General features: G+C 44.7%; 2 protein-coding genes across 2 annotated transcripts in view; one reads left to right on the top strand and one right to left on the bottom strand.

Annotated features, from left to right (window-relative positions):
- LRRFIP2 (leucine rich repeat (in FLII) interacting protein 2) overlaps positions 1–8,860 on the top strand; it is a 96,862-nt gene extending 88,002 nt beyond the window's left edge. The window contains 5 exon segments of the mRNA XM_015561271.1: positions 4,120–4,243; positions 6,700–6,779; positions 7,377–7,424; positions 7,426–7,488; positions 7,918–8,860. Of these exon segments, the coding sequence (XP_015416757.1) occupies positions 4,120–4,243; positions 6,700–6,779; positions 7,377–7,424; positions 7,426–7,488; positions 7,918–8,028 (426 nt within the window). The 3' untranslated portion in view covers positions 8,029–8,860.
- Positions 8,861–10,871: 2,011 nt separating this feature from the next.
- Positions 10,872–26,022, bottom strand: part of MLH1 (mutL homolog 1) — a 32,742-nt gene continuing 17,591 nt past the window's right edge. The window contains 8 exon segments of the mRNA XM_006759622.2: positions 10,872–11,191; positions 12,471–12,584; positions 12,868–12,960; positions 13,454–13,618; positions 15,435–15,498; positions 16,840–16,948; positions 22,619–22,767; positions 24,418–24,779. Coding sequence (XP_006759685.1) covers positions 11,024–11,191; positions 12,471–12,584; positions 12,868–12,960; positions 13,454–13,618; positions 15,435–15,498; positions 16,840–16,948; positions 22,619–22,767; positions 24,418–24,779 — 1,224 coding nt within the window. The 3' untranslated portion in view covers positions 10,872–11,023.

Raw genomic sequence — 26,022 nt, 5'->3', positions numbered from 1 at the left:
TTGATGCTTTTACTTGGTTCTTTGGTGTATACCATTCTTGTTTATTTGTATATAACATGCTTATATTGCTTCTCGATTGTTCTGTTTTTGGCATTTTCTATTGCCATCCATCTGTGGAAGGTGAGCATTTAGCTTTCTTTCATCCCCTGTTCGTACAACACATGTATACCTCCCATCCCCACGTCCACCTAATAAGGGAACAGTGTCCTTCCAGTCCTTTTATGTTATTAGACTCTGTCAATACTCCTCACAGTGGAGCCTTGTAGCATCTAGGACTGCCTCTCATCTCTTCCACAGCTCTTCATTTCCCCCAAAGCAAATATTGTTCTTTTCCTTTCACTTGCTTTTCTATATGTTTATTACTAACTTAGCTATAGACTTTCCAACGATAGGTTAAGTCCATTATTTAGTAGGCACTATTCTAGGCACTTGAGATATTTCAATGAACAAATTAGTTTAAAAAAAAAATTACTGCCTCAGTGGATCAAACATTCTAGTGGTAGGAGACCAAGCAATAAACAAGAAATATAATTAACTAGAGGCCTGGTGCACGGACTCATGCACCGGTGGGGTCCAGTGGCCTGTCCTGCAGGGATCAGGTCAAAACTGGCTCTCTGATATTCCCCAAGGGGTCCTGGATTACAAGAGGGCAGTTCTCAGATGACACACCCCGGAATCGAGCTCCCTCCTTTCTGGTTCTGGGTGTGTCACCCATGAACCTCAGCTGCCAAGTGACCACAGCTCAGCAGCTCCTGCGTTGAGCTTCTCCCCCTGGTGGTCAGTGCGCGTTATAGCTATTGGCTGGTCGGCCGGTTGGGCGGTTGCTTAGGCTTTTATATATATAGATAGCAAATTATGTGTTATATTAGAGATTTGTGTGAATGCATTTATTGTGTTTCTCCAGCCACATTAAGCTTTATTGGTGCAGACATGGAGTAGGCAGTTAGCTTTTATCAGATGAGTGTAATAGGCAGAGGAGGCAAGGCTGTGTGCAACAGAGTGGTGATGGACCTAGAAATTAAACTGAGTAAGGAGGTTTGAGAGGACATCCAGGAAGATCAAGGCACACTGGAAAGAAATGGGAGCAATGGATTACAGTGCCAGTGGGATCCGATGATTTATGGAGTTGGGGTCCCGAGAGAATGAGCTGGAAAGATTTGGAGTAGCGGTTAGAGAGGAGATACGTGGATTAGATGTATGTAGAGATTGCAGTTATCTAAATCAGCGGTTGCCAGCCTTTCGGACCTCACGTACCACCAGTGGTCTGTAGACCACCGGTTGGTGACCGCCGATCTAAATGGTGAGCTATAGTACATGACAGTGGGAGTGAGTGGCTGAGGGCAAGAAGGGACAGATGCCAAGATCCTTAGAGAGGAGGTGTTCCGGAAACTGAGATCAGTTGTAGGAGAAATCCATTACTTAGATGTATTTTGAAACTGCCAAGAATTAAGACAGGAATAGTTTTGAGGGAGTGCGAGACAGGAGCTAAAACAGTGAAGAAAGAGTAGGATGATGGCAATGATGAGGGGTAGTGAGTTTAATTGGAAGAGATAAGATTAGGAGTTTTAGGGAGGTTAGAGGGAGAAAAGGTTGGCAACAGCAAAAAAAATAAGAGGACACCCATTCCATTCTCAGGCCCAGCAATGGGAGGGCTGTGGGAGAAGTACAGGGCTGTGGGAGTACTTAGGGCTGCAGAGGAAGCAGGATCCTATTAGAGCACTGGGGTAAAGGGAGTGCTCAGAGCAGAGATGGAGGACCAGGAGGCATTGCTGATAATAGAATGGTAATCCAGAGGCACAATGGAAGAGTTTCAGGCTTTGGGAAAGATTAGGAGGTGAAGACAGAAAGAGCTGTACAGAGCCTTTGGGGGAAGAGTGTAGGAGAAGTATGACCCTTTTTGAGATGGACATAAACAGAGTGTTGGGAATATTGAGATTAGTCTTGGTTCATTCAAGGCAGATAGTGGTGACCCTGTGTGTGTTGCAAGGGCAGAGGTGTCTGGGAAGCATGAATTTAGTCCCAGTGCAGCGCTCGCCCGCCCTTTCCCCGTTAGGGGAGTGGCGAACTTGTTCCTGGTGCTCTGGCTTCCCCTTGACCCCTGCTGATGGCGTTGAGGACACAGTGGCAAGGCCACCTGGAACTGAGCATGCAGATTCACCTTGACTCTTGAAGGACAAAGAGACATGGGAGGCTTTGTCCCTTTGTCCCAGAGGTACCTCCCCTTGTGTGTGGGGGTGGGTAGACTGCTCTGAATTGTGCTTGTGTGATGGTAAGAGTTGTAGGCATTTGGGGAAACATGACTGGTTTCCGAAGGAGGGAGACAGACTCGGGCACTGATGCTCTGACTTCTTGTTTCTCTCCTGTTTTTCCACCTCTCTTTTTGGTTCTTGCTTTATTTTTTAAAAGTTTCTCAACTTTATCTTCTAATACTTTTGTTGAGTTTCTATTTCTGCAGTCATTTCAAGGACGCAGATATTTTCACTAATCTCGGAGGATACCGACCGACTGGTTGGTTGGTTTTCTGCTGTCTGCAGTTTGTTTCCTTCAGATGCTCTTAGCATGTTTATTTGGTCTTCAGTGTAAAAGTGGGGAACCAGAAAGCTGATGGGCAGCTCTGAGGTAATGGGTGAGGCTTGCCCAAGTTTTGTGAAGATTGATGTGGCGGGGTGTTTGGTTGGGAGCCTGCAGTATGGAAAGGTCGGTCTTTCATTTTAGGCTAGTCAGAGCTCAGAGAGCCTCCGTCTTCTGCCACAGGGTACGGCCCAGCTGTCTGCATTGTGGAGCCTGAGTGTGGTCCGGAAGCCTCAGAATCCAATACATTTCTGTTCCCTTGATCTCCTTGTTTTCCATACGTGGCACTCCTTTCTCTGCTGAGCCTTGCTTTTTTTCTCCAACCCAGAGTCCCTTTTAATTTTATTTTTTAGTTTCTTTATTTTGCAAATTTTAAAACTTCAGCTTTACTAAGGTATAATTGGTGTAGAATAGGCTGCACATAAAGTATACAAATGTGCATACCTGTATTATTTTCCTAGGGCTGTCATAACAAACTGCCACAAACTGGGTGGTTAGAACAATGGAAATGCATTGTCTCACAGATCTGGAGATGAGAGGCTAACATGGGATTAGCTCTGCGTTGGTTCCTCCTGAGGCCTGGAAGGGCCATCTGCCCCCTGCTTCTCTTCTGGCTCCTGGGGTTTGCTGGTCATCTTTGGCATTCCTTGGCTTATAGATGGCATTCTCTGTCGTCACATCGTCTTCCCTCTGAATGTGTCTCTCTTCATCTGGAATTCTTTTTATAAGACATCAGCCATATTGGCTTAGGGTTCCTCCCTGTTGCAGTATGAACTCATCTCAGCTTAACTCCGTGCATCTGCAATGGCTCTATTTCCAAATGAGATCATATTCTGAGGATTTCAACAGATGAACTTGGGGGGTGACAGTATTCATAATGTGTCAAAGTTCCTGTACCCTTGGTAAACCTTCCTTCCTGCACCCTCTTCCCTCCCCCTTTCCAGGCAACCACTGATCTGCTTTCTGTCACTCTAGATGAGTTTGCTCTTTCTGGAGTTTTATATAATTGGAATACACTTTCATACACTTATTTTGAGATTCAGCCATATTGTTGCCTGTCAATTGTACTTGCCCTTTTTTGGCTGAGTTTAGATGTACCACATTCCCTTGTGTAGATGTACCACAATTTGTTTATCCTCCTGTTGATGGGCATTTGGATTATTTTTAGTTTTGGCTATTATGAATAAGCTAATCCTTTATTAATGTATTTCTGTATATAGAAAATTTTCTAAGAATTTTTAACCTAACTCTAAAACAAAAGAAAAATATCTAACTGCCCATAGAATTTCCATTTTGAATAAAACAAATAATACTGAAAAGTGATGTCCCAAAACCCTACACAAATACTAAAATAGAGCTCTTTTTATGGGTGCTGGTTCTGGTGCTCGCCCCTTTCAATGTTTGCTCACAGCTTCTCCTAGCACCGTTAGTAGTGTGTCCCCTTGGTGGGCACTCAAGGAAATTGCTCCTGAATGATGTTTGTGGCTGACGAGGATCTGCCTCCTTTGACAACTGGATTTTGCTGACGAGCCCATGGTTTTCCTGCAGGTTAGAAAACTGAAGCTGCAGTTAGAGGAGGAGCGGCAGAAGTGCTCCAGGGGCGACGGCACGGCGGCTGGTGACCTGGCCGGGCTGCAGAACGGCTCGGACTTGCAGTTCATCGAAATGCAGAGTAAGTGCCGTCGGCCTGGGCTGTGTCCTAGAAGCGGGATTGTAAACTGGCTGCCAGTGTCATGTAATTCACATTTCTCAAGAGGAGCTCGTACAGATTGGTTCGTCCGCAGGTTTCCAGAAGAGCACTCAGGGCAGTAATGGGGCCGAACAGAAGCTTCTGCTCACCTGCGAGCTTCAGGATGATGAAAGCACTTCCCTTCTAGGCAGAGTGATTTGTAGGAGCATTTTGCAAATAGTGACATCCTGACACTGTCCTCTTCCATACCTTCATCAGCTTGAAGCTCCCAAGCAGCACCCTACCTAATATTGTGGAATTCATCTTGGAATAATTAGAGGGATATATTGGAACTAACTCACACTAATATTGAGTAGTTCCAGAATTTTCTGTTTTCTTGTTAACTCTAATTTTTATTAGATGGAATTTAAAGCAAGGCCACAATGTAAACCTACTCCATTTACCTACTCCAGTTTTTCTCCCTTTCTACTCTTGACCCTATATTATTATAAATGCCTACTGTAGTCAGAGTCATTCCCATGGTAGGGAATGTTCAGAAGCTGTTCTTATGTAGATACTGTATAAATCACCAGCAGGGAGATATTTCTTTTTCCTATTCAAATAGCATTTCTGAGAACTTATTTTAAAATATTGGTTAATCCATGGCTTTTTCACCTAAATATTCTGAATTAGGCCAAATAGAAAAGAGTTCTTGGATTAAGGCTTATTAATACTGTTAATACCAACCTTTGAGGTTAGGGATATATCCTTTATTGGATATCAGTTACAACCCTTGTGATACTTCCTGGTGAATATTTTGTTCCTGAAATGTCGTTTTGGCATGGAGAGTAGGTGACGACTGGGATGTGACAAGAGGTAGGCTGATTGATTAGGAGGCTGTGATGATGAGCTAAACCACTATAATGATTGTCACCAGTCTTAGAGAGGCGACTGGAAGAGATTTGGAAGAGATTGGCCTAAAGCAGCAAAATCAAAAGGAATCATCCTGAGGGGGAATGTGCTAGACTTACGTGTGAATGCGTCCTAGTGTGGGTAGGCGGCCACCGGTATCTGCGGAAGGTGGGGAGAAGTACCACCTGCAGCTATACATGAAGGTGAGCTGAGAAGGATGGGCAGCTGGGCTTGGCTGGAAGAGACAAAAGCAGGCAGCACCCTTGCACCAGAAAACCAGGAAAAGGACCCTGTGACTCTTGGGTCTGGACACTGCCTTGGCTGTAAAGCATGGTGTTGTGGAATGGAATTTCAAAACACAGATGAAATGGCTGAGACAACAAAGTTAGACTTTGGAAAACAGGAAGGAATGGGTGGTTTGGAGAGTGAGAAGGAAGCAGCACATTTTGATAACAAGTTGCTGAATTAGAGAACTAGATTGTGAAGCTTCTGTTTTAGAGCCCAGAATAGGGCTCTGACTCCCAAGGGTGGCTTTTGGGGAGAGAGTTTTATGACCCCCTTACTTTTAAGGTGACAGTAACGGTCTACTTAGAACGGCTGTTTGCATTGAGGATATATAGGAAGTTATTTATAACCTTAGCTATGTGGAACAGCACAGAAGTTCTTGAGTTAGGTAGATTATATTTGGTTTTCTCCTGTAAGCCTTATAATTCTTACCCTGTAATCATTTCAGAGGGCTATTTTTATTAAATTTGACTTGTTGGAGGGATTTTTTTCTCCCCCGTCATTTATAAACTTATTAAATGACTTCTTAGGTCAAATGTATAGCTATTGATTTATATAGCTCTACCCATACCACATTATCATATGTATGGAAAAGCATTTGTTTCAGCAAATATTTATTAAGCATCCACTGTGCAAAGCATTTAGCTAGATACAGAGGTAGATTCAAGAAGGCTAGACAGGGCCTCTCTCCTTACAAATAAATGTTAAGCAAGCATGGTAACTATTATAAAAGAACGCAGGCAAAATGCAACAAGAGAAGTTAAGGTTATTTTAAGAGAGTCATGCAGGAGGTGAAAATTGAGCATAACCTTGGACGTCAGTTAAGACTTAAGTCGGGGGTGAGGAGCAAGGGGCATTAGAGGTATGGGGGAGCAGAAGGACAGCGGTGGGAAGGTGCAGGACTGGGGTCTGGGAAAATGGAGGGCCTAGTCTGTGAGCACCGAGGCTCCCTGAGCCATAGGACTGCAGAGAAGCTGGCTGACAGGGCTCCTTGCTCAACGCTCTACCTACACACATTATGGGGCAAAGAGTGAATTTTCCTCTAACTCCTGATCTGAGGGATAAGGTTGTAACACAAGTGCTAGAGCTTCTGTAGTGTCCACAGTTCCAGGGGCTGGGTTGCCGGAGGTGCCATGGTTGCCCTGTGTCCATTTGTTTTGTCTTTTTAGACCACACGGCCCTCTCTTGTGCTTCAGAGGGAGTCATTGCCTGGTGGGTCACACCTTCCCTCAGAGGTGACTGATTTTTCTCTTCTGTTCTAGGAGATGCTAATAGACAAATTAGTGAATACAAGTTTAAGCTTTCAAAAGCAGAACAGGATATAACCACCTTGGAGCAAAGTGTAAGTACTTCTAATGGTGCCAAGTGATTTAAATTCCCTTAAAACGCATCTGCCTCCTGCATCTAAATGGCTAATCCATGCATGCCTTTGGGCGGCCATTACACTTGGATCTCTAGAAAAGCTCTATATTAAAGTGGGAAAGCCAGCAGAGAACATCTGGCAAGGCACATCCGCCTTCTGTTTCCTGTAAAAATATAGAAAACTGTAGCTGCAATTCTAGTTGTAGATATTTCATGAGAATTCAGAGAGATCATAGTTTATAACAAAATGCTTTATTGCACATTTCAAAATGTCCAAAAACTTTTCCATTCAGTGAGTCTCCTTCTGTGATGTTACTTTGGCACTTAAACACTATGGTCATCATAAAACTTAACATGGGAAATTGGCTTATAATGACTCTACAGCTGTAATCCTTTGGGGACATTTCTTTATTTATAAATAGCAGTTGGGCTCTGAGAGGACCTATGACTCACCCTAAGGGGACTTGTTAGTGTTAGATTACTTAGAGTTTTAATAACATTGTATTTCCATCTTGGCTGCAAAAAAAGTGATGGCTCCCAGTGCTCAGTTCCAGAGGCTGTGTTCTCATATTTACAGATTAGCCGGCTTGAGGGACAGGTGCTGAGATATAGAACTGCTGCCGACTGCTGAGAATGCCGAGAAAGTGGAAGATGAACTGAAAGCAGAAAAAAGGAAGCTACAACGAGAGGTACTTGTTCTAACATGCTTTCCGGAAAACATTCCTAAAAGGAAAATATCCTTGGGAAGTAAATTCTTTGTTGCATAAGGAATTTAATCCTGGGTCCAATCTGAAGGAAACAGCAGTGGAGTCACTTACTCTTTTCTGTTGGTGTTTGACCCACACAGTGACTGCCATTTTATGTTTTGTTCAGTTACATAAGAAAAGGGAGACTTTTTATTTTTTAGATCAGGTCTATTTCTCCAACTTCTGTAGATCCTGTCTATGACTAATACTCTTATCACTGTTACAAGTGGCTGATTGAAAAAAAAAATTAGGCTGTGGGATCCTATGCGAGCCCATCAGTCAGCAGCGCGTCCACGTCCCGGAAAGTTGAAAATAAGGTGGCACTTGGTTTTGTTTCTGACTCTGAAGTGACCAAGTTCTCCCTGCCTCTAGTTACGAACCGCACTGGACAAGATTGAGGAAGTGGAGATGACCAACAGCCACCTGGCCAAGCGGCTGGAGAAGATGAAGGCCAACAGGACAGCTCTCCTGGCCCAGCAGTAGGGAGGCCCCCGCCCACCTGGGAGCTCGGGCCACCCAGAGGCACGGACTTCTGCCCACTGACAAACCCCCCTCAGTGCTGTTTGAGTTTTGTCGTTAATATAGCCACCTTTGTATTTTATAATTTATGAGAGAATGAAATAGGTTTGAATCTTCATGAATGAACACTTTGGATTTTGTTTGTAGTTTAATTCTAGACTAAGAACTGGTCCATGCTATTTTTATTTTGGTTTTTTATTTCCGTAATTTTAGCATCAAGTTTACTCACCATTTGCCCCCAGCTGCCTCAGTGACTGGGCACTCGCAGGCCTTGGCCCGGGCGTTGGAGGACAGCGATTCTGAGTGCTCACTGAGCTACCTGCCGGAGACCTCAGAGAAAACACAAGTGCCTTCTCCACAGTGCAATTCAGACTTCAGTGATCTCCAGTGGTCAAAGACATGTACCCTCATGTCAGATAGCATTTATATTTTAGTGAAAAAACAAGTTCACAGGCGGGCAATATATATTTCACTAAAATTTATATGTTTGGAGAAAAAAAAGCCTTTTTTGTAAAATATTTAAATTTATATAAGAAAATGTTAGAAAAAGATATGGGGAGTGTATATAAAACTTGCTTTATTGCATGGGGCAGGGAAAGCCAAGGGCTAATACTCTTAAAGTAAGAGTAGGGTCCTTAGTCTTCAACATCAACTGTGCTGTATCTTTTAAGGTATTTCATCTGCTGCTCCTTGGTGAAATGAAACCTCAGACAAACTCAGTTTGGGGGGTGGGGGGACAGGCAGGTGGGACATCTGCCTGGAGAGTCTATTAAACACACCCTTTGGCTGACGACAATTGGCTACTGACACATTCATTTTGTTAGAGGAGCCTTTAAAACAAATCATGGCAACCGTGCCTTATCTTGCCCCTCTTTCCTCTCCTTCCTAAGGAAAGTTCTGGAATGTAGAACTTTGTCTTTTTAAAAGAACTTCAGTTTCATTTTTTTAAAAAATATATTTTATTGATTTTTTACAGAGAGGAAGGGAGAGGGATAGAGAGCCAGAAACATTGATGAGAGAGAAACATCGATCAGCTGCCTCCTGCACACCTCCCACTGGGGATGTGCCCGCAACCAAGGCACATGCCCTTGACTGGAATCGAACCCGGGACCTTTCAGTCCATAGGCCGATGCTCTATCCCCTGAGCCAAACCAGTTAGGGCCAGTTTCATTTTTAAGTCACCCAGATCAAGAGGTTTCTATCATCAAGTGCAGCCATTTTATAGAACTTGTGATTCTCTTTTGCTCTCAGAACCAAGGTGGTTTTATGGGAATGGTTATTGCATCTTCAGTGTGTTTACACAAAAAGTATTGGGGAAAGTCTAATGAATCCAGGCCACATGAGAATCAAATCAGACCTGAAACTAGATAATAAAGGGTACTCAGATGTGAATACATTATTGTTTAGCCCTTTATTTTTTTTTAATATATTTTATTGATTTTTTACAGAGAAGAAGGGAGAAGGATAGAGAGTTAGAAACATCGATTGGAGAGAAACATTGATCAGCTGCCTCCTGCACACTCCCTACTGGGGATGTGCCCACAACCAAGGTACATGCCCTTGACCAGAATCGAACCTGGGACCCTTGAGTCCACAGGCTGACGCTCTGCCCACTGAGCCAAACCAGTTAGGGCAGCCCTTTATTTTTAAAATATGGAAACCAGTCTCCTGAACTGAGAGGATTTCCTAGTTGGGGAGGGGTGTTCTCAAAAGCAGATGTATCTGAGAATCCCACAGCTGGAACCAACAGACAAGGCCCAGCTCTTGTGGCCTTGGAAACAGTCTGTGTGGTCTAGCTCTTCCACTTCACCATGGCCACTCAGCCTGTGTGCCTCCCAGGCTCATGGACTCTCACTTCTGAGATGCTGGGGTCTACTTTATGGAAGTTCCATGCATTAAACTTGATCTGTCTCGTCCATCTTTTCCACATGGAATGGCTCCACTTCTTCGTAAGATCATTTTCTGTTCTTTCTAACAACTTACTTTTTTGACTCTTGTAATACGGATTTTACCTTAGAAATAGAGGCATTCTTCTTCCCCATGGGAACTGCACATTTCTATTCATGCAGGTTAATATTAAAGTAGCTTATTTTAATGCACTTATAGTTTGTATTTTTACATCATCCTTCAAACGAGAATACCTAGAACTTTAATCATCTCAAGCTGGTAGTAGTCCTAGCCATTAACAAAGTGGGCTTCCTTAAGAATTCATACCAGTTATAGACTGGATAAGGAGTACTTTTTCCTCTCAAGCTTTTTTAAAATTAAGAATCAATTATTCTTTGGTTATTGAAGGTACTAATAGATTATCAATTCAGCTTTCTCAATAGACTGTGTCATCAGAGCCTTTTATATATTTAGGACCTTTTTAAAAGGCACCTGACTGGTTTGGCTCAGTGGATAGAGCATCGGCCTGCGGACTGAAAGGTCCCAGGTTCGATTCCGGTTCAGGGCATGTACCTTGGTTGCGGGCACATCCCCAGTGGGAGGTGTGCAGGGGGCAGCTGATCGATGTTTCTCTCTCACTGATGTTTCTAGCTCTCTATCCCTCTCCCTTCCTCTCTGATATATTAAAAAATAAAATAAAATAAAAAAATAAAGGCACCTGAACTAACGTAATTATCTATCACCGGATATTATAAAGAATCAAATCAAAGCATTATCTATGAAATCTTCAAGGCCTCTTTAGAATTCTTAGATGTCCAGGGGGCTTTCAAATTGCTTTTGAGATTAACACTACCAGGTATATACTAGGTGAAAATCAACATAGAAAAACTTTAAAGTGTGATGAAATTAAATAAGAAATCTTAGGACACATCTGACAATTTATTTATAGTCGAGTCACCAAGCATAAGGAGTGCTACTATCTAGAAGGCAAATGTGAGTCTTCAACCTTAGGACCTACCGCATCAGGGTACAGAGGAAGAACAGCACACCCCGTGTCCGTAAGTGACCGTATTTAACACCTCTCAAAGACTTTGTACAGATCAGGCAGGTTAGCGAGCTGCAGGACATTCCCATCTTCTGTGAAATGCTTGGGAGGCAGGAGGTGTGAGCGGAAGGCTTTATAGATAACGTGTTCCACAGTCCACTTCCAGGGGTTTGGAGTGGAGCCAGGTGCTTCAATCTGGAAAAGACATTAGGTGTCACGTCTCCCCGTTTGCATCCCGGTACATTCTGGCTTCCTAGCTGACATGCACCGGACCAGCAGTCTTGTTCCTGTATAATGGCTGTTACCTGATGCTCGTGAAACATGTATGCCAGCCTCTCAGATCCTATCGGTCTGAACCTGAGGAAATAGGGGAAGTGAAGCCAGGCCCTCATGAGGCTTTCTCCCCGGGAACCTCTGTTTCCATTCGGGGGAGTGTGTTACTGTGGCAGGATCTAACATAGTGTCCAATCCTGACTATGGTGTTTGGGCAGCAAGAGTAGAAAGTAAGTTTCTAATTCACCACCCAATTTGGGGGTCTTCATGTAGCCCTGTTTTCCTAGAAGCTCCACAGAGTGAAATGAAATATAATGGGGATTATTTTGCTCCCTCCCCCCTCTCCTACTGAGCCGTAGCTATTTCATGTAAAGGGAAATGTTTTCTCATCCATCCTTCACCGAAGTACATTTTTCCAATCCAATGAGCTACTCAGCACAGTTCGGTAAGGGTGCTACCTTACCACCTCCTCTGCAATGAGATATTTATTCCCTAGGGGCTTTGGCAACAGGACTGAATCGCTACTCAACACCTATCGGCTCAGAACTGAGCATGCCAACTGTCCCTTGGTTTCCTCCCTATGAAACGTGTGTGGCTTCACCTGAGGATGACTAAGTAGTCACCGAGGATGGTCATGTACCATGTAAAGCTGCTGCCCTACCCTTGATTCTTAGACCATTTCAACCCCACTGCCCTCACCCATCCAACCTCTCCGAAATAGTTGCTGACTGAAAAGCATTGTCACCTGACTGGAAAAAGTGACACAGAAACGTGAGGCACCTCAGCCATTTTTCTATTAAGCTGACCTTCTGTAAGAAGAGCGGGGCACCTGACCTCAGTACAGCCTTGCTTTCCTGGCAAAGCAGCGGTCAGATGTAGAGTAAGGCAAAAGCTAAAAGAGACTGGGAGGCTGGTCCAGAAGCTGCTAACAATGAGTGATATGGACCCACTTGCCCGGGACAATCTAACTCAACCTCCCATCTCTCACTGTGTTGACTGTGACTTTATATTTCACAGTGAGATCACTCTGGAGGTACCTTCTAGGCCAGCAGAAGAGAATAAAATTCACGAATAAAAGCTGACCATTGTGCCCTTATGTGCAATGAAATCCTAGGAATTTAGAGATGAGCAACTTTCCTCTCCGAAAGGTGGTGTGAGGGCCCATCCCAGTCCTGGGCTGCCAGCAGCAGCACCACAGTACCTGCTGGCCTGAGAGGGTCGACTCCTCGGATATATACTGCTTCCGGATGGAGTAAAACATAGCACATTCTTTACTGAGGCTTTCAAAACATTCCTTTTCCTCGTCCCAGTTCACCTGGTCCAGAGAGAATTCAATACCTCAACATCAGTATGTGCTTTAAACACATTTCACTGTTAAATGGAGATCACCGATGACTTTAAAATGAATGTGACTTTTTACACATTAAAGCCGTAAACTGGAACTGCTGAATACTGCTGGGGTAGGTGAGGAGGAGAGGAGGGCCTTTAGCTACTTCACCCTTTTCATCTTCAGCATTCCGAATGCAGGTGGGCCTGTGCCCTCTCCCCCAGCACACACTCACGTGCCCACCTACTTTAGATCTGGCTCAATCACTTGCCTCAGTGGCTAGTCGAAGAATGAAGATCGGCAGACCCTCTAACGGGGGCACATAGTTATCGATCAGAAGGGGTAATCCAATCAGGTTCCCTTCCTGCTTGAAGAAAAAAAGGGCAGGACAGGGGGAAAGAAAGAATGCAATTACAGTGTAATTTAAACATTCCATTTCCCCCCAGAGCTTCCTCCAGGTCTGTCCTCACACCTGGGATTCTGGTGACCATGTGCTTAACTGGGCGGGGCACAGGGGTCAGGAGCTCTAAACACAAGAGAGCTTTCTATCCTGACATGTAGCAGAACACCCTTTTCTTTGGACCAACCAAGGAGCCTATCAAGAAATAGAGTCCCAAAGACTACGGGGTAAGAGGAAGAAACGGAGAGCAGGTGCTGGGTCACTGGCCTGCAGGGACTGGACTCAGCCTCCCTCCTGTCAGGGCCTTCACCCTGGGACAGGAATGGCCACGAGTGAATGAAGAAACTTGTCTAACCTAGAAATGCAAATGCCGAGTCTCATCCTGACTTTGGACCAACTACAAAACTTGACTCTTGTCTGAAGAATACGACAGAGGCGTAAATACAGCCATACGCACCTCGTCAATTTCCAAAGAGAAGTAGTCTGCTAGCATCTCGGTCTTCCTTTTCAGGAACTCAACAATGTATTCGGCAAGTCCTTCTTTGGGACCGTCTTCCTCTGTCCAGCCACTCTCGGGACTGTCTAACGCGAGCATGGCGAGGTCAAAGAGCGGGGCTGGCTCCTAGGAAGGAGCAAGTGTTTAGCACATCCAAATGAAGCCTGCATTCCCACAAAACCATCATCACCACAGGAGGTGAGAACCCACAAATCTAACACTCATTCCCAAGAAAACAACAATAAAACCTCTTCCTCCTCCTCAATGGCCATTTCAACAGAGATGTGACACAGACAGCCTCCTGAGCAGGTGGGTGGGGTGAAGCGGCGAGGAGGCACTTTCCCTCTGTGTAGCTTTAAGGACACCACTTCCATATTTCTAGCAAATCACTAGGTAGATTGTTTCTTTCTACTGCCTTACCCATAACTGAAGCTATGGGGAGGGTGAATTAGTTAAATCAAATGACATTTCAGGTCAATCACCTAATTAGGAAGACAAATCTGTTAAAAATAAAATGCCTCAATTTTCCTCCATTTCTCCCTTTCTGATGTTACTGTGGTCATACATTTTCCTCTTACATGTTATAAACCCACAGTACACTGCTCTTATTTTTACATAATAGAGGACTCAATCAAAAGGACCTAACAATCCTAAATGTTTATACATTCAATAATAGCTTTAAAATATACAGGATAAAACTAACAGAACTACAAAAAGAAATAGACAAATTCACAATTATAGTTAGAGGTTTCAATACCCCTTTCTCAATAAATGGCAGAACAAGAAGACAAAGCCACCATACAAAAGATTTGAGCATCACCATTAACTTGATGTACATGCCCTTTATAAGGAACATTCTACTCAATAATACAACTTCTTTCCAAATGAACATGGAACATTTACTAACATAGGCCATATATTGGGCCATAAAAGATCTCATTAAAGATTATCTCATTAAATAAAGATCAGAACAAATGTCCATGAAATAAAAATCAGAAAAATAGAGAAAAGTCAATGAAACCAAAAGTAAGTTCTTCGAGATCAATAAAGTTGAAAAAGAATAAAAAATATGAACAACTTCATGCCAATAAATTAAAAGACTTACGTGAACAAGTTCCTTTGCTATATATAGCAAAAAACAATTGGAATTTCTTAAAAATGCCATTTACAATAGCATCAAAAGATGTGAAATACTAAGGGATAAATATAACAAAAGATTTCTCCCCCAATTTGACCCATAGATTCAACACGATCCCAATAAAAATTCTAGAAAGTTGTGTGTTCTTTTTAGAGTATGTCACACGTAGAAAGAAGATATGAAACTACATAGATATGTAGCATGATTTTAAGTCTAAAATTAGGCAATGAAAACGTCCTGAAAAAAATGGACTAAAATTGTCATTTGGGGTTGTGTTTAGGTCATAGGCTTTAGAGAATGTTTACTTCTATTTTTATCTCCAAATTTTCTTAAGTAGGTATATTAATTTCTATAATAAACATTTGTTTAAGTTGGCTACCAAATGGCTGTTTTTGTATAAACCTGTATTATCATTAAAGATACCGCCATATGCAAATTGTACAATACAGAAACTCTTCTAAGCATATTTAGAAAAATTTACCACATTACAAATAAGATATTAGGGCTGAAACCGGTTTGGCTCAGTGGATAGAGCGTCGGCCTGCGACTGAGAGGTCCCGGGTTCGATTCCGGTCAAGGGCATGTACCTTGGTTGCGGGCACATCCCCAGTGGGGAGTGTGCAGGAGGCGGCTGGTCGATGTTTCTCTCTCATCGATGTTTCTAACTCTCTATCTCCTTCCCCCTCTGCAAAAACTCAATGAAATATATTTTTAAAAAAACAAATAAGATATTAGGGTAAAGGTATTTTCAGAAATGAGCAGTTGTTGAAATTTCAGGAATGAGAAGCAGGAAAAAAAACTTACCGATAACCTCAGGACACCAAAATTGGCAAAATCATATATGAGTATCTGGTAGAACAGTTCTTCACTGAAAATAAAAATGAATTGACTTTAAGGAAAAGCTGAATCCATGCTTGAGAGCCAAGCAGTGGGGACAAAAGGAGAACCAGCCCTTGAAACCTGGCTGGGACACAGGTGGTTCTGCCTTGCTGGGGAGCCTTTTAAACCATCTACCAAGGTCTCCTTTTCCTCCAGAGCTGGGATTCCAACGTGTGTTGTGGCCAGGGCTTTGGCCGGCCAGCTGGCCGGCTGGCCTCCACGCACAGGTCCAAACACTAAGACCAAGTCTGGCTTCGATCACCCATGCTGTCCCCACCCGCCTGGCGCTGCCAGAGGTTTCTGACACCCTGGTTTGTATCTGAAATGAAAGACCCTGAGCACAAGTGTGATCTGAGATTGGGAATCATGCACTTAGATATGCTGGAGAAGAACAAACAAGGGGAGTAAAATCCCCAAGAAATTATAAGAGCCAGGCCTCCGGACAAGCCCAGCAAGCTTCTCCCAGCAAAGACAAGCTGAAGAGCGCTGCACCCGAGGGCTTCCATGCCCAAGAGGAATGAGTTCCAATATCAAGGAGGAATGTGGCCCACAGTGAGCTCTGGATTGGGGCGCGTTCTAGGTTAAGGGCATCAGATCTCACGTGGCAACTCCAAGCAACATACAGTGGCCGCCCCACGCACAGAGCCAAGCAGCACTGTGAGACCACCGCGGCTTGGTGGGAAAGAGCCCCACAGTGGACAAGTGATGCCTGGCAGAGAAGATGGCAGCACCCTCCCATCTGTACTACCGACAGGACAACACATTTAAACGGTTCTAGACTCAACAGGAGCTCATCCATTAAGGTCCCTGGAAGCAATCCATATAGATGTTGCTGGCTATGCACTGAGCAAATGGCTCTGCTGGGATCACCCCCTCTGTGCTCAACCCCCTGGCTTGTCTGGTGGTCACTGTAGCCTTCGCTACGTTACCAAAGCTGGAAGAATGGAGCCATCTGGTCTGCTTTCGTTTACAGCCTCCATCACAGCAGGTGCCAGAATTCTCTTCCAGCACTGCCTTCAACACCTGGGTCACAGCAGCCAACATTCAGAGTGCTACCAAACACCGGGTTTCTCATGTCGTTCTTATACACAAACCTCTGCAAGTTCATTCCAATTTACAGATGGGACGTCTGAGACGAAGTTTTGGAAAGAAACTTGCCCCCTGTCACATCAGTGGTAAATGGCTGAGCCTGCATTTGAAGCCAGGTCTGCCCGACTTCAAAGCCTGGGCCTTTCCAACTGTCAGGCTGCTGCTCTCCCCGACCTTTTGTACCTGCGCCTCCAGGACCTTTCTGCTAGTAGCTCTGCTCTTTCACTGCTCACTGACGTACCTCAGTTTGGTGGTGTTGAGAAGGTATAACTTGGTCTGGTGCTGTGCCAAGGCCCACTGTGGATTCACACAGCCCACAAAGGAGTGGTTGTGCAGCATCTCCTGCAGTGCTGGAAAACAAAACACAGGTAAGTGGTGCCATCCCACCAACACTGCTGCGGTCCAAAGCACCAAGCCCGAACTACAGACAGATAAGTCAAGATGCCCGAACTGAATCTCTTGCTGAAAACGAACACAAACAAGGAATAAAACTAATAACAACTAATCTTTCAGGATGCAACACGGAACTGCCAAAGGATTCAGGAATAATCAAAGATCACAATCTGAGACAGCAGGAAGCAGAGAAGTGGAGAGCCCCAAGGCCACTTCATTCAAAGACACCAGAGTGTCCTCAGGAGTCATGAGCTCTCTTTTCTGCAGACTCTGAGGTGTGGAGAAAGGAGGACAGATGCCTAGGAAGAGTTTGAAATGGGAGCCTAAAGGAGATCACTTCCCCAACACGTGAGGCTGAGACCCCAAAGGCTGCACCCGCATGTGAAAGACAAGTACCAGTATGTCCCATGTCCACTCCTGCCCCCTCCAAGGGCAGTAAGCAAAGGTGCCCACTGCCTCAAGCCTTGGTGTTGGGAGTAAAGAAAAAGTTACATCCCCAAGAATTTATAACCACAAGCTGGTCCTCACATGCCTTGCAGCCAGGAGTCACACAAAGCAGGTTATGGGAAAACCTTTCGTGCAGATTTTAGTTTAAAGAGATTCCAGGGCTGACTTCTTCCAGGTCCCTGATAGAATCAAATGCAAATTTCTCTGGGGGAAATCCATCTCCAATCCAGGCTTCAAATAGTTCCTCACAGATAAAGTACCAGGAACTAGCACTCAGGAGTTACAAAACTCAAAGAATTAGAATCCAGAAGAAATCACAGAATCCTGCCTGCAAAGGTTTCAGAGACTGAAAATACCAGCAAAGAAGATAAAATAAGTATGTTCAATAAAGAGGTTATTAGAACAGAAGAAGCAGGGATATCAAAAGGATCAAGGAGATTTCCAAAAGAACTAAATAAAATTTCTAAAAATGAAAAATAACTGAAATTAAAAATCAAGACAGAATTAAGAACAGATTAGACAAAGTTGGCAAGGTAATTAACTAGAAAGTCGATTTAAAGACATTCTCTAGAATCCAGCACAGAGAGACAAAGAGGTAGAAACAGAAGTGATGCAAGATACCAAGTCTCAGCTCCACAAGGCCCAACAAAATCCACACCTGGCACAGAGATGTTGAGAAAGATTCTAAGAGCACTCAGCGACAAAAGAGGGATTATCCAGAAAGTAATAAAATATTTTAAAGGACTGATAGCTGAATTTTCAACAACACTAGAAGCCAAAAACATGATAGAATAACACCTTCAATGCACTAAAAAAATAATTTATAATCTTGAATTTTAAACCAAGCAAAAAAAAAAACCACAAACAACCTTTTCAAAAGAAGAATGAATTAGACAAAGCAAAACTCCGTTTGCCAAAGGCCCCACTGAAGGATGTGCTTAGGGCAGACTCTGAAAGATCAGAGAGAAAGAATTATGAGCAAATAGTATTTGCTAAATGCAAACACATTGACAATAACAATGTATTAGGGAACATCAGATGTTCACATGAATCTAACGCCATATACCAAAGATGAATTCCAGGTGGAATGAGATTTAGGTATAAGCATTTTAGGAGAGTATATATTTAATTATCTCAGAATTAGGAATAATTTCCTACTAAGATAAAAGAGCTAATCTGTAAAGCACAATTCATAAAATCTGTCTACATTAAATTATGAATTTCTGTTCATAAAAGAAGTGTTCATAAGAAAAAAATACCAGATGAGCCCTGAACGGGGGGAAGATATTGCCATGTATCTGATTACTACCTAGAATACATAAAGGACTCCTAAAATCAGAAAAGACCAAAAACCCAACAGAAAAATGGGTCAGAGACCAGACAGGCACCTAACAGAAGAGGAAATATACTTACTCAGCTTCATCAGTAACTAAGGGAACGTAAATAAAAACCACCGTCAGATACCAGATCAGACACTGGAGGAAAAGCGGAGCAAATGCAACTTCTTCACATTGTTGGTGGGACTGTACATTCATCCGACCCCTTTGGAAAACACTGTCATTTTATGACTCGGCAGTAACTCTCCTAAGTACATGCCCTGCAGCAGAGCTACCCAACCAGGGGGCCAAGTTCTGGGTCCTCTCAGGAGTGGGAAGGTGATGGGGTGTAAGAGGCAAAGGCAAGGCCATGGGAGTCCTCTAATGAATGAACAAACATGCAGCTTAGTCATGAAGTGCAATCCATTACACAGAGAAAGTAATCAGCATACATAACAAGATGGATAACTTTTAGGAACATCTGTGTATATATTTCTATCATTAAAATACAGTATAAGTGTTTATATAAAGTTTAAAACTTATAAAAGTAGGTTTTTTAGGGCTACAAATGTGGGTGATAAAACTAGAATAAAAAGAAAGAAAAGAATAATAAAATTTAGGGCCATGGTTACTCCAAGGGAGAAGGACAAGGGATGGGACAGGGAGCAAAGATATAATAGCTTCAAAAGTGATGCAATGGTCTGTTTCTTTAAGCATGTGTTCATTTATTTTCTTCTGTAGATCCTACCTATATTTTATAAATATGACTTTGCATTAAATATATGGGGGGGGGGGGGTTGGAGCCCAGAGGGCAAGGGTGTGAAAACAGCAGTAAGCCTTACATCACGTTTTTACTTGCTTTTTTTAAAGCTTGGGCACCACAGCTATTGTTATACAAGTCCTGCAACACTCCCTGCTCCCCCGTTTTAAAAAAAAAAAGCTTGTTTTCTTCATTTCTAGAATAAGTGTTCCCCTCTGTTCCCACTGGCAACTCAGTGTCTCTGCAGGATGTTCTGCGTGGGCAGAAAATGATTATTTTAAAAGCTGGAGAACATCAAATAACCCTGACTGATGAGGGACTGGAGGAGAGCGCGTGCGGCGCACTGAGGCAGCAGAGAGTTCCCACATCTGTCGCGGGGGCCCTGGCCAGCACGCAGGCCGCGGAGGCGGCGCCTACTCCCAGCCCGAGGCTTGCAGGCTGCTTTCCGCCGGGCACAAATCCACCAGCAAGACAGGCAGGGCTCGTCTTACTGGGTGCCATGAGGCCATTTGGACCCCCTCACAGCCTCTTCTCAGGACCTGAAGGGCCTCCATTTATTCTTCCCCCAAACCCTCCAGAGCACAGAAGCCTGTGGGCATGTCCCTGCCATTCTGCCAGCAGCCAAACGGGACAAAATCCTTCTACACTTCCAAGCCAAACACACATCTGAGTTCACAATGGAGGCCTTGGTCTCAGCATGCTTCCTGGAGCAGCAAGTGAAGCCAAACCCAGGGAAGGGAGCCAGTCCTCCAGCTCCTGAGGGCTGTGCACCAGCGGCAGCCGCCCCCGACATCAGCCACATTCTGAGCCCACCCAGTGGCCCTCCCAGCGGCCCCCAGCTGGGCTCTGCAGAAGGGGCCCTAGCACTGCGACAGCGTCTCCCTCTTCCTCCCGCTGCCGCCAGTTCTCGTGAGCAGTCCCACAGCACTCATGGCAGGGCTCGTGGCTCATTCAGCTCCCTTCCTGCCTCAGGCCTTGGCATGGCACAGTCTGTACCGAGAAGATACCTGACGAGTGTCTGCTGAGCTGATTTCATACCAGTGAAACTCCCCCGGGACAGACAATATGAGTGTGTACATCTACACCCAGAACTGCTCACCAAAGACCAAGAAAAGAAAAGAAAATCGTGGATAAGATGTTAAGCACGCGCTCACATTCAAATGATAGCAAATAACCTAGGACACTCCTTGTCCTCATTAATTTACAGACTGAAATGATGGAACCAGCAATAAATAAGTTCAGGCATCACTAACCTGAGATGGGCCCAATTCTGGGGAACATGGGACTGGATACGAGGCCAAAAATTTACCTCATTTGAGAAATGTGCCACCAAAAATGGGTAAATCCACCAGACACCAGAGAGTCGGCTGACGGTGTGTTCAACTTGGACATCCTTTCAGAATAAAAACTGTCAGGCTTCACTCCCAGGCTGCTCCTGTCATTCATTCACTCCTTTGGCAAACACCTACTGAGTCCACGTGCCCGGCTCTGCCAGGCACCAAGGATGAGGCAGTGAGCTCAACAGACGCGATCCCTGCACAGACCATACACAGCTGAAATAACCACGCAAACAAGTGCAACCGGGATGTCGGCACAGGGAAACGGATCTGTGTCTCTCCCGGGCAGGGGCACGGCTCCGTGGGGGAGCAGCGGGCTGTTGGTCTATGAAGGGGAGTGGCCATAGCTCACCAAATCCGAGCTTCCTCGAAACCCCTGTACAGCATTCAACTCAAAGTCAACCGGCTTTCCCTCCCCAGACTCTTCTAGACTTACATGAGATGATGTGTATGAATACACAGTCTCAGAGTATTCAAATTCATCATCTGAGCCTCAGCAATGGACTCCAAACTGCATCAAACCCGACGCACATTATTTTTATCCTGCACTGGAAACAGTTTGCACCTATTCAGAAATTTATTGAAATTGAACTTTAAATAGCCTGCTTTGCACAAGAGATATAAACCCTTAAAGAAAACTGCAAATTCCAGACCTGAGGGAGTCCATTAAAATTACCCGCAGGAAAACTGCTAACTACATCAAGTAACAGCCCACCTTTCTGACATTATTTAAAGTGGTTTTAAGGGCTCCCAGCGGGGAAGCCAATAGCAGGCAAAGAGCAACCAGAGCAAATCTTCATGGAAACAAAAACCAGACGCCAAGTGGCAGCTACTTCCACAACTGGCACGACCTTAGTCACAGGAAGTTCTTACCCTCCCAGCACTGGAGACACATGCAGACAAAAGCCCCGAGTGCTAAGAAAAGAGGGAGCAAATAAGAAAGGCAAATTGAGGCCATCCTGACTTCACTCAAACCTGAAAATGTCAGAGGCCAGAGTCAGAACAGCTCTTCCAGGAGACTGTGGATTAGTGGAAAAGGTACCCATTTCCTTTCGGTCATCATAGTGGCAGACACATTTTATAGCAGTGTTGAAATTTAACTATTTTAATCAAGAAATCTGTTGCAGATGAAAAATGGAAAAGCCACGCCCACTCGTGTAGACACAAGGGCAGAGCAATGGTGTCCACACTTGGAGCATGACTGTCTGACTCACCAAGTGGGGTCAGTGCGGTGAGGGACAAGTCGCTGTCACACACCCCAACCCCTGGTCAGTCCATCCCTGGGAGGTGACTAGCCCCCTTTTATTTCCTAAAACCGTAATGTTAGTTTTGAAGTAATGGGGCCCAAAATGGAGCTGTCCACTCAGGCATTCTGGAAGGCTATTTCTGAGGCTTTGTCTCCAGGATATAAAAATATCTACTGCTTCCTTACTCTGCAACAAGTGTTTTACTGACATTTCATCTCTAATCAATACAATTATCTTGGAGGGTACAATTAATCTCTTTACAGAAGGTTAGGTCATGAGTCTCAGGTCACACAGAAGTGGGAGTGGCAGGAGGTGAAGGCAGGACCCTCAGAGCCCGTCACTTGCAGCAACAGCACGCCAGTGCGCCCAGGAGTGGAACTTGGTGCCTTCCAGGCGGGAGGGCAGAGGTTTGCTCGGCACACTGCAGTGGCCATCTCACCCGAATATGTCCTGTATTTCCAAAAACTAAACGTTAGCAGTTCGGGCCTCTGAGACCCCGACAGACGTGGCACTTACGTACTCTCATGTCCCCGCTCGTTAATTTCTTCCCGGAGACTCAGAACACTGGTGAGGTTAATGATCCTTCTCCGGGGGGTGCAAGCTGCCGTCATTTCCTTCCGGGACTCATCTTCCACCATTTCCACATCAGACCCTTCCCGATGTCTCTTTCTGCAATGAGATAAGGAACTGGCAGGTCACTACTATTCTTTTCAGCCCAGCTGGTGTCCTGCGTCTTGGAGAAGGGGGCAGCCTCTCTGTGCTGGCTCTGCACTTCTGGGAGGGATCCCGGCGGCAGGCCAGCAAGGCCAGTCCGCTCTCCGCCGCTGCCTCTCTGCCAACCCTCAGGGCCCAGCCCGGGCCTACACGTGGCAGGAATCTAGCATGGCCCTGCAGAGCCACAGGTGAGCGCTCCATTCCCAAGTCTCATCCGTTCAGCGCTCCATTTACCTCCCCATCAGGCACTGTTATAATACCGACTACATTCAGCCATGAACAAGGCCGACAAGGGGTCTGCCGTCACGATCCTTGCTTTCTAGTGGGAGTCAAACAGCAATGGAAAAGAAATCATTTTAAGTAGCAACAAATGCTATGAAGAAAAGAAAACAAGGGAACATCATAGAATGGTGGGGAAGTGAGTGAGAGGACTTCAGATTAAATGGACAAGGACGGCCTCTGGTAAGAGGCGACACGTGAGTTGAGATCTGACTGACAAGAAGCCAGTCTTCCTTGGCCGAGGAAACAGTGAGAGCACAGGGGTGCGAAGTTCTGTGAGCTCAGGTCGGCACCAGATCAGTGCGGCCAGACACCACGCGGGAGAGGGAAGTGGTGGGCCAGAGGGAGGGCAGGGGTTTTATCCCAAGTGCAACAGGAAGCCACTGCTTTTCAGCAGAGGATAATACAATCTGATTTCCGGTTTTAAAAGATTTCCTTTGCTGTGGTTAAACAGCTTGTGGTATTACTTTCCCAACTAATAAACAGAAATGTAATACTTCCCTGGCAGGGCTGTTAAGAGCATGACATGAGATAATGTATGTAAAGTATCTGGCACATAGTGGGTGCTCAGTAAAAGTTAGCATCCTTCATTATTCCCGGGGACACAACCCCTAGACATCATCTCACTAGACTGACTCAGAAATGAGCAAACAGGAATTAAGTAACTTATCCAAGTTCCAATGGCCAGTTAGTACCAGAGCTTTGGTGCTCGGCCACCCAGTGGATGTGCGGCCCTGGGCAGATGACCCTGAGCTCCAGGTTCAGTACCTGAACACGAACAATGAATATCCACCTCACAGACTTCAGCATGATGTCTTTCAAGAAGCTGCAGATTGTACTGGAAATGCTCAGAATGCAATGGCAGTCATTAGTCCTGGTCCTGCCTTCTCTACCCCCGCTCACCACCAGCCACGTGCTTCCGGGAGGCTCATAACCTGAACTGAGAAAGTGTGTTTCCTCTGAAAGGAGTGAAAGCGGGTTTGAGGGGGATGAAAGAGAATCCTCCAGGTATGTTAGGCTTCTCTCTAGCCACCGCTGCTGTGAGGCCTTATCAAAAGTCATTACTAAAAATAAAGGGTAAGTCTGATTTTTTTCCTGATGCTGTTAACTAATGCTTGGGATCATGGACATATAAGACAATTCAAAGGCCACTATGATGGGTGACTCTCAAGACATAGTCAAAGGCAGACAGTGGACAAAGCCCCAGCACTGTCCCATCGGAGGCCGAGGGGAGAGAAGAAACATGTGGTTCATGAACAGTCCACGTTAGAGGCAGTTTTATTAAGAACAAAGGAGGCAAGTTGCACTTTTCCAGAAGGGCCATACCTTGGGTTGTCCAGGCTGGAGGGGGACCCTCTCTTCTCTGACGTTTCCAAAGTCCCCTTTGTCGCGATCTCCTCTGAACTCCGACCCTTGGCAGCCCCGTCGGGAGCTGGGAGTTCCGGCATTTCCTCATCTTGCTGCCCGGCCCTGGAGGTGCCTGTGCTGTCCTCCGGGACAACGGCCTGGGGCTGACCGACTGTGCTCGCAGGCTGCAGAAAGGCATCGAGCTTCTGCTCCCGGGAGTCAGTGCGGACCATCTGGTAGGCATAGATTTTGTCGCCACTTCCAGAAGCAGACGAGGGTGTCACGCCTGTTGTGGATTTCACCACCTCCCCAGAGGGGCCAGCAAGACTGGGTAGTAAAGTCTGTGACAAAAGAGAAGACAGAAGATTCAGAATCCGAAGTTCAGAAGCCCAGGTCCCAGAGTGGAGCAGTGCTGTGGAAAAGCTCAAACCAGGTATGGTTATCATAATAGAATTATTATTACAGAAGCAAATCAGACCTAAGTTTGAAGTATAAAAATAAAGATATACAAATATAAAAGTAAAAAATTCACTGAATCCTTATAGTCTTAAAATTGGTTTAAAATGGAAATATCAGTGAAAAGTTCTAATATTTTTAGGTTTTTGCTGCTGCTGTAAGAGAATTTTATTTGTTTATTGTGGTAAAATATACATAACACAAAATTTATCACTTAACCGTTTTTAAGTATATAGTTCAGTGTGAATTAACCATTCACACTGTTGTGCGACCATCACCACCATTTTTATCCTTCCAAACTGATCCCCTGTGTCCTTTACCCTTAAAATTCTCCCCTCTCCCCAGCTCCTGGCAACCACCATTCTGGTTACTTTTAAATATACATATTTCCTAGCTCTGTCCACTGGAAAGACCCAAAGCAATGACCACCCGGTAGTAATGAGGACCCCCGATCCAGATTACAGTCTCTAAATACCATTCCCTACTAAAAGAAATCAGAGCTCCTTGGAGAAATGGACTGGGAAAGTACAAAGAGAACCTAGAATATCTTGTCATGCCAGGAACAAATAAGCCATCAAAGACGAATGGAACCGCGTCAAAAGGATAACACCACCAGCTTGAAGGGGCTTCCCTTGGTCTCAGATGAAATAATTTGAACATCAAAAAGAGAAATGAGCCCTGGCCTGCATGGCTCGGTGATTAGAGCATCAGCCCACACACTGAAGGGTTGCTGGTTTGATTCCTGATCAAGGGCATGTATCTGTGTTGGAGGCTTGATCCCCGGTCTCAGTTGAGGCATGTGTAGGAGGCAACCAATCAATGCATCTCTCTCACATCAATGTCTCTCTCCCCGAACCCCCAACTCCCTTTCACTTTCTAAAAATCAATGGGAAAAATATTCTTGGATGTTTTAACAAAACAGAGAGAGAGAAATGACCATCACTGATTAATAGGAAGAGACAAAGAGGGAGAAAAAAGTCATTAAATGTCATATTGGAGATTACTAGAACACTGCAAAATGATAATTAAAGGGACAGAATTCAGATTTATCCTACTTTCTAGTATGAACTGTATTTCAGGATAACCAAATAGCTCTAACAAATGAGGGGAAGTTCTTCTTAACAGAAT

The sequence above is a fragment of the Myotis davidii genome, unplaced genomic scaffold, assembly GCF_000327345.1.
Source record: "Myotis davidii unplaced genomic scaffold, ASM32734v1 scaffold395, whole genome shotgun sequence".
NCBI classification, from domain to species: Eukaryota; Metazoa; Chordata; class Mammalia; order Chiroptera; family Vespertilionidae; genus Myotis; species Myotis davidii.
Note: the sequence above shows the minus strand (reverse complement) of the source record. Positions and strands in the feature narration are given on the sequence as shown.